Source organism: Rutidosis leptorrhynchoides, chromosome 2, assembly GCF_046630445.1.
Source record: "Rutidosis leptorrhynchoides isolate AG116_Rl617_1_P2 chromosome 2, CSIRO_AGI_Rlap_v1, whole genome shotgun sequence".
Classification (NCBI taxonomy): domain Eukaryota; kingdom Viridiplantae; phylum Streptophyta; class Magnoliopsida; order Asterales; family Asteraceae; genus Rutidosis; species Rutidosis leptorrhynchoides.
The window spans coordinates 705,542,988-705,551,834 of NC_092334.1; the positions used below are offsets into that span (position 1 = coordinate 705,542,988).

Below are 8,847 nucleotides of genomic sequence, written 5' to 3' on the forward strand. Positions count from 1 at the left end.
ATGGTGGGTGGTTGTTGGGTAAAAGATATTCTAATTAAAGGTATGGGGTTGTTAGCCGAAAGTTGAGAGAGAATAATTTCTTTTCCATAATCTTCCTCTATAGAATTAATGAATTATCATCTTCTTGATGTTGTTAATTTGATGAAAGTTTATTTGATTTTAGATTTGTTTTTAATGAAATGATTGTTATAGCTGTTTCTGCATATGTGGATTTAACAACAATTCTGCAACATTCTTTTGAACAAATGTTTCCATTTTGAAGTGAGCTACTTAGACATATAGAAGTAATCAAGTAAGTATAACATAGCATTACCATGATCTTAATAAATAAACTTAAAAAAACTAGGGGCGTTCAAAATTTCCAAATTTGAATCCAGAATCCGAATAATTCAAAAATCTAATTTGAAAATGTTTCGATTTTTCGATTTTGGATTTGGGTAACACTTTCAATATATCCGGATATTCGTGTATCCGAAAATATATATTAATAATTAATTAATTAATTTATATATATATATATATATATATAAAAGAACGTAAAAGTTAAAAAAGAGAAGTAGTTGGGCGGTACAACCTCCACTGGGCACCAAAGCTATAAATAAAAAAGCCCGCGGTCTTGAACTAAGCCACCACTAATCCAAATCATCATCTAAACATTAAGAAACGTCCTTTGGGAAATCCAAGAACACCCAACCCAACCCAACCCAACCCGGGATCAACTAACCAAATAAAATCCCCGAAACCAATAAAACCGGCCAAGAAGGTCCACCGGCCGAACTATCGACAGGAATTCCGATCACACAACCGGCAAGAATAAACCCCAAAACAAAGGGGAAAAAATGCCATTTTTCAGAAAATAAGAAGCAAGACACAGATCGGACACCCGCCGAACAAAGAACCTCCATCTAACACCACTCGGTGACTGATGATTTGAACGACTGAACCTCCATCTACGAGTGTCTCCTCCGTCCGTCGCTTTCCGCCGTTAAATTTCATCGCCGGCCCTGTTGGATTGCTTTAGTTTGTTATGCCGATTACATCCCTAAAAACATAAACCCTATCAGGTAGGTATCTGTGTATTCATATCTGTAATTTAAGTCGAGTTTTTTTTTTTTTTTTTAATTATAATTCGAAAATTTTCATTCTCTACTAAATGTTATAGATATTTGTGCTAGGTTTTTGATTTTGTGCGTTTTTCTTCCATCAAATACCAACTTTTAGCATATACGCAATTGTTTTTGCTTTTATACGAATGCTATGGTTTTTCAAATTCACAATTGCGAAATACTATATTCGTAATAAATTTTTATAAACTCGTATAATGCTAAATTTAACGTTTTATACAAAATGAAGTAGATACAATTAGGTATGAAGAATTCGTAGACGATTTTTACTCCAATGGCAGAGTAGATAGCATAGGAAAACAAACATTAGAATTAGGGCTTACTTTGATTCTCTGGTTCTGCTATTGTAGGCCACTCTGCACTCTTTAATCTGTTCTACATGCTTGTGCATGTGTGATTTGCGTACACATGATATTTTGTACGGTGTGCATGATGCATCTTATACGGTGTGAATCATAGTAACATTAAAGCACACTTATACCAAATCATAAAAAGGATGATAGAGAATGTATAAATGAAACTTCTTTCTTTAATTTTGAAACAAGATAATGATATATATGTAATATTGATTGAATACTGTGGTGTATTCTTGTGTCGATTGCTGGATAAAATTAGGTCTTAACTGCAGGAAATGTGTGACAAAGAGAAGACTCACATATGGTCTTTTTGGATACCAGAAGAAGCGGCTATGTCTGGACAGCTTGATGAGGATGGTAATTGTGGTCAGGTTTAGTTGGGTTGGCTTGCTACAAACACTTCTTAGTTCATTTAAACTTTCAGTAAATAGAACTGTATTAATAGGTTTGGAAAACTCATCGTTACTATCATGATAATATAAAATAACTGAGAGATTATTGACTGTTGAGTTTATGTGACTTTAAAACCTTTTTACAGGAGGATCAATTTGGGGACTACTATTACTGTCTTGTTATCATCTGAACAGCACTGGTGAACACATTTGGGTGACAACGAGGACAAGAAGGACCACTCCGAGGATCGAAAAATCATTGTAAGTTGCTAACAGATTGCATAAGGAAAATGGTTAACATGTATAAGATGGAGAGCAAGAATGGAGTTGATACTAGTTTTTCTATTAGCATCAGCATAAATAATAAATAAAGTAATAACATTAGTAGGGATATATGGGTCATCACATAAAGATATACTCCGTAAATTGATTTCCTTCATAATCCTCTCAAATATGGATGGAAAAGATTTACAATGAGAAGTTCCTACTAATCCATTCCTTTTAGCCCTTTTCCAATGGTAAACGTGTTGCTCACGTCCTCCTTTTAGCCCTCGAGGGCTTCATCGACAGCGAGCTAGCCCTCGCTAGCCCTGCTTGTTCTCATGCTCCATTTCGTGCTTTTTAACCACATATGAGGGCGGATGTGGTGCAAATATATGAATGAATAAGTTGTACTATTACCTTTAATACTTGTACATTGGTATAAAGTGAGTCCCAAATTTCATGAGGAAGTATGTCATTGGGTTAGTTAGTGCTGATGAGGAAGTGCTAATATGGTGCTGATGTAGTACTCAGTCTTGGTGAGTAAATATGTGGTGGTTGAAATTGGTCTTGAAAAAAATACTCAGAGAATGACTTCGAGTTACTTTCTTTTCTTTTCTTTTCTAAAAGAACTCTATGCAGCGTTGGTCATTCAAACAAACAAACAAACGCCAAACACTGAAACTTTTCTCCACTATGAATTATTCTAGTATTCTAGTGTAATCATCCGATTTGGCTGTAAACACAACCAGAATGATCCAGTTAACACATTTGGGTGACAATGAGGACAACAAGGACCACTCTGAAGATTGAAAATTTATTGTTAGTTGCCAACAGAAGTTGAACACCAATCTTGCATCAGGTCAGATGTCCGTATATAATGTACGTGTGTGTAGATATATTTGTAACCGTACTTTTTGTGTTTAAATTTTTAATAATATTATCAGAACTCAGTTTACATTGGAACTTAGATGTTCAAGAATAGACTGTAGTTATTATTATATTTTGAATAGGTGTAAATAAATAATAAATAAAAAACAGTTATATTAAATCATTAATTTAGACAACATTTACCATCCATAACACTTTGCTAAGCGGTATTTAGGGATAATATCATGTTAGTACATGTTAATAACAAAATACATATTACATTTGGTGACGATTTCAATCTGATATATACGTTGCATTTGTATGAAATAATACTACTATTAGTTACATAAACATATAAGGAAAACACATACTGATATGTATGGAACTTTGTTGATAAGTCAAGGTTGCCTTATGCTAACCGGCATCCACTCAAGTCAACTTCATTGACTTGATGAGTTCTATTTTGTAGCACACAAGCACTAAGATAAGATTCATATTCAAGTTGACTTCATTGACTTGATGACTTATGTTATATCCTTGCTACATATATATCTACTCAAATTCCAAATAACATTCAAGCACAAATTATTATATGTTTTTTATGTTTGCATCCATTTTTGTTAAGAAACGGGAAAATTTTAAGCATCATTTGTGACTGATTATTCTTATTTACTTACTCTATCTGCTAAAATGGATTGGTGTTTGAGTAAGCATGAATCATGGTTTAACTGGTTGTTGATTATGATGATGATTCATATTCTAATGTTTGGAATTATACAAGGTAGCTGTATAGAAGAGGAGAGAAAGGCGTTGCTGCAAATCAAAGCATCCCTTATCGATTTATATATTTCTGATGCAGACCCACTTCTTCCAACTTGGGTTGATAATGGCGGCGAGTGTTGTGATTGGGAGAGGGTCGAGTGCAACAAAACTACTGGGCGTGTAATAAACTTGTTATTGGGAAACCTCGTGGGAGAAGTATATTACGAAGATGGAAGGATTTGGCAATTAAACATGTCTCTTTTTCTTCATTTTAAAAAGTTGAGAAGTCTGAATTTGTCATCGGATCATCTGGATAACGGAATTGTGGGCACAGGTACCTTGTACCACATTGTCTAATTTACTATGAGTAATGATACATATTGAAGGGTTTTATGTTACACTCATTTTTGTCTGTAAAGAAAAATTCAACAATAGTTGAAAATATCATAATTACCCTCGAACCCGAACCTGAACCCGAACCCCTTCAATAATTTTGAGCCTTGCACTTTGAGTTTACTATTCAACACCCGCTAATGAGTTAATTAAAAAGGCGTTTTGGTTAATAACCCTAAATCTAATCTCAGTCAAATTTAGTCACCAAATATAGTTATCTCCTTTTTAATTAATTTATATGTAATTAACCTTAATATATTTATTTATTATCAAAATATGGTGATAGCACCCATTATGGTCTTAATTACCAGATTTAATAATACCACATTAATACAATTACCTTGCAAATTAACCTAATACATTCGTTTAGTTGACATATGTTTTAGATATTTTCGCTTTTCTTATCCCATACGTTCCATTTTCCGTATATATGATTGCTTCATTTACTATTTAACTGCTTCCTTCTAGCTCTTTGAAATTTACCTCCCATATTGATTTTAAAAACTTGATTTCATAAATGAGTGAAGAGTATTGGTTTGTCTTTGTCCGGCTGATATCAAATGTTAGTATAAGTATATTTAACCAATAACCATCTTCAAGTTATGTAAGCCAAAAGTGTTAAGACTAATTTTTGATTTAAGTGTGCCTATAAGTTGATCGACCAAAGTGTTCGACATTGGAAGATATATATATGCCGATTACAATTACAAGCCATTCAACTTTCGAAAACATGTCTAGAAAGTCAACTTATTGAAACAACTATATAACTTTCTTGTTGCAGGACTTGAAAAGTTGTCGACTTTGAAAAACCTAGAGTTCCTTGACCTCGAGTTGAATTTTATTACAAATGGGATAATTTCTTCTTTTGGCGCGCTTACATCACTCAAAGTTCTGGATCTTAGTTATAATAAATTGGAAGGAAACTTTCCTGCTCATGGTATCTTTTCGCCCTATAACTTTTTGTATCCCACATGTACATGCGTGTTATCAAGCGGCTTATACATGTCCTTTTACATATATTGTAGAGTTTGCAGCTTTGCAAAATTTGGAGGTGTATCATAATTCATATTATATGTAAACATTACTAAACATTTAAGTTTCATCTTAACTAGCATAACTAATTTGTCTTCTTTAATTATTTCTTTTACTTTTATGCAGAATTATCTCGTTTGACTCACTTAGAGGAGCTCGATTTAAGCGTTAATGACCTTGACTCATTCACATATAATGGTTAGATTATTAAGTACCTCAGAAATGTAAATTAACAGCTGTTTTAATTCCGATCTATGTCTCTGAGTAAAATTCAATGCATAACTTGTATTCATGTAGATGACTCCGTATAACTTTTCATCAATTTTCAAGTATTAAGATTACAAAATACATTGTTTCGGATGAGGTGTTGTTTATTCTACTTATTTTGTCTGACATTACGTTTTAGGCACCATGAGCACCCTTGTGCACTTGAATCTCGATTGGAACAACTTCAGTAAAGATGATGTCATACGCGCAACGGCTGCTTTTCCATCCTTAAGATTTTTGTCTTTAAAATCTAATATTATCAATGGAACACTGCCTATGGAAGGTAAAGTAATTGGTTTTTGTTTCATTTGTCTACAAATTTAATTAGTGCTTTGAGAAGTTCAGTATGATCAAATACTTACCAACTTATTTGAACGCTCCAACAGGTGATGCAAAATCTAATCCAGTTTCAACTTTTCATAACACACAACTATTCAGAAATCTCTTTTTAGAGTTAGTGTCTTGATTACTAGCTAACAAATATTTAATCTGCTTTTGTAATTAATCCAGCTTTGGCATCTTTACGCTATCTGGAGGTCTTAGATATTAGTGATACTTTTTTAGTTGGGAGCATCCCATCTACAATACGTACATTATTTTCGCTTAAAGTTGTCTCGTTTGCTTACAATAAACTCAACGGCTCATTACTAGACAATGGTAAGTTATCTAAAGCTTGCACACGTGACTAATATTGTTTTTTGTTGATGTATTTGCATAATTCAAAAGTTCGTTTAATGTGGTTTCATCAATGCACTTCTTTTGTAGCATTTTTTTTAGATAACAAATTACATACTCTAAAGGATTACTATAGTTTTTCCATTTGAGTGCAGGGTTGTGCCGGTTGAAGAACCTCCAACACTTGGATCTTAGTCAAAACAACTTTGATGGAAACCTTTCACAGTGTTTCAGCAGTTTAACATCTCTTAAACTCTTTGATATTTTTTCAAACCAATTCTCGGGATCACTTCCGCCATCACTGTTTGCTAATCACACATCTCTTGAGTATCTTGATTTTAGTCTGAATAATTTTGAAGGCTCATTATCATTTAGCTCTTTCTCCAATCATACAAATTTAGAGTTTGTTGGATTCAAAAGTAACAACGACAAATTTGAGGTTGAAACAGAAGAGCCTATAGGTTGGGTTCCGATGTTTCAGTTGGAAGGTCTTGTGCTATCTAATTGCAATCTAAACAGGCTTAAAGGAAGGGTTGTTCCCAATTTTCTACTTCACCAGCATAAATTACAACTACTAGACCTGTCTCATAACTCACTGGAGATGCAATTTCCTAATCAGTTGATTATTATTAATGCAGATCTGGAATTTGTTAGTTTAAGGAACAACTCAGTTGCTGGTACTATTGGTTTGCCGTTGTATAGGAACGCTAATACACGGTGGTTTGATATGTCATATAATCAAATAACTGGTACTATACCTCTTGATATTGGAAATATTTTTCCGTGTATAGAGTACTTGGACTTGTCTCAAAATTCTTTGAATGGCCCTCTGCCTTGGTCAATGGGCGCATTTAGTAAAATACGACGGTTGGATTTATCAAACAATAATTTATCAGGAGAAGTGCCTGAGAGATTGCTTTCTAACTGTAGACAGTTGACGGTTTTACAACTATCTAATAACAGTTTGTACGGTGAAGTACTTTCAAGAAAATTCAACGCAAGTCAGCTACAGGTTCTGTTGTTAGATAATAATCGGTTTACAGGGGTGATCACAAAAGAGGTCAGTATTGAAGGTGTTCCTTTAATCATGTTGGATATAAGTGGCAACCTGTTTTCAGGTGTGATTCCGGGATGGATAACCAACCTGACATACCTATATGCACTTGTGATACGAGATAACATGTTCGAAGGTCAATTCCCATGTGGGACGGCTTTATTCTCGTATCTCGATATCTCTCAAAATAATTTCTCAGGGTCCGTTCCATCTTGCTTAGGTATGTCTAGTAGTAATATGAAGTATCTTCACTTGGATTCAAACAGACACACCGGATCAATACCCAAATCCTTTCTTAATCTGACAAATCTTTTGACTTTGGATATGGGCAATAACAAACCATCAAGTAACATCCCATACTTCTTAGGTGAACTCTCAAGTTTAAGAATCCTCTTTTTGAGAAATAATAACTTTTCTGGTTCTATTCCTAAGCAGTTGTGCCAGTTAAGTTATTTGAGGCTGTTAGATCTATCTAGAAACTTCCTTTCTAGTTCAATACCTGGTTGCTTGCAAAATATTACTCAAAGTAGCCAACTTGTCTTTTTAAAATCTCAAAAAATTGATTATGAGATAGAGCATTCATTTTCTCACTATAGAAGTGTTCTGAGGTACTCCGACTTAAGATAGATATGATGAATTCTATGTAAAACGAGATGAAGTTGAGTTCCTGACAAAAAGCAGGCCTGATACCTACAAAGGTGGGATCCTTGATTACATGTCAGGATTGGATTTATCTTGCAACAATCTAACTGGTGAAATCCCAAAAGAACTTGGAATGTTGGTTCACATTAATGCGCTTAACTTGTCTCATAATAAACTCACGGGACCCATACCACGTTCTTTCTCAAATCTAGCTGATATAGAGAGCTTGGATATTTCATCAAACCATTTGAGTGGTAAAGTTCCGCCGGAACTGATTCAGTTGAATTATATATCTACTTTCATTGTTGCTAACAACAATCTCTCTGGTAGCCTCCCGCAAGTGAACCAGTTTTCAACGTTTACTGCTGATAGCTACAAGGGCAATCCGTTTCTTTGTGGACCACCATTAGTGAAGAGTTGTGCACATGAAAAAGAAAATTCGACGTTAATGATGGCACCAGAAGAAAATGATGAAAAATGGTTTGATCTGGATATGGTTTCATTTAGCGCAAGTTTGGTCTCCACATGGTTTGTGTTCTTGACGGGCTTTTTTGGGATTCTTTACGTAAATCCGTATTGGCGTCGGAGGTGGTTTGTTTTAGTTGAAGAATGTTTGTATACATGCTATGACATCCTTTCGGATTGTTTCCGTATGCGTAGGTTTTGATACATGTTTTATCTGTTTGTAATAGTGGTTCATGTAGTAAAAGACATAAAAACGAGCTTACCCATCATTTCCGTACTCAATTTACCGCATTTTCGTTTCTTTCCACTCCTCGTCTTGCCCCATTTCATCCTCTTTACATGCAGAATTTTGAAATTATTTGATTAAACTGGTTTTATGTAGTTGTAGCTGATTATCAGATCCCAAGCAAAGAGTTGATGTCAATAATATTCGAGGAAGCAACAAAAACAAGTGATATGTTTAAATAATGATTGTCAGTTATTTATTTACCGCTGATAGAAAAGTGAATAGTGGTCTTTTGTAGTAAAAATGATGCATTTATTATCACAGTTGT

At 34.2% G+C, this 8,847-nt stretch overlaps 1 protein-coding gene across 1 annotated transcript; it reads left to right on the forward strand.

Annotated features, from left to right (window-relative positions):
- The first annotated feature begins 648 nt into the window (after positions 1-648).
- LOC139894688 (uncharacterized) lies at positions 649-8,847 on the forward strand. The gene is given in 11 exon segments (XM_071878101.1): positions 649-1,064; positions 1,753-1,837; positions 2,019-2,133; positions 3,789-4,099; positions 4,940-5,095; positions 5,184-5,232; positions 5,317-5,351; positions 5,597-5,740; positions 5,968-6,114; positions 6,288-7,800; positions 7,802-8,847. Coding segments are annotated over 10 exon segments (3,246 nt in total). The 5' UTR covers positions 649-1,064; positions 1,753-1,755; the 3' UTR covers positions 8,496-8,847.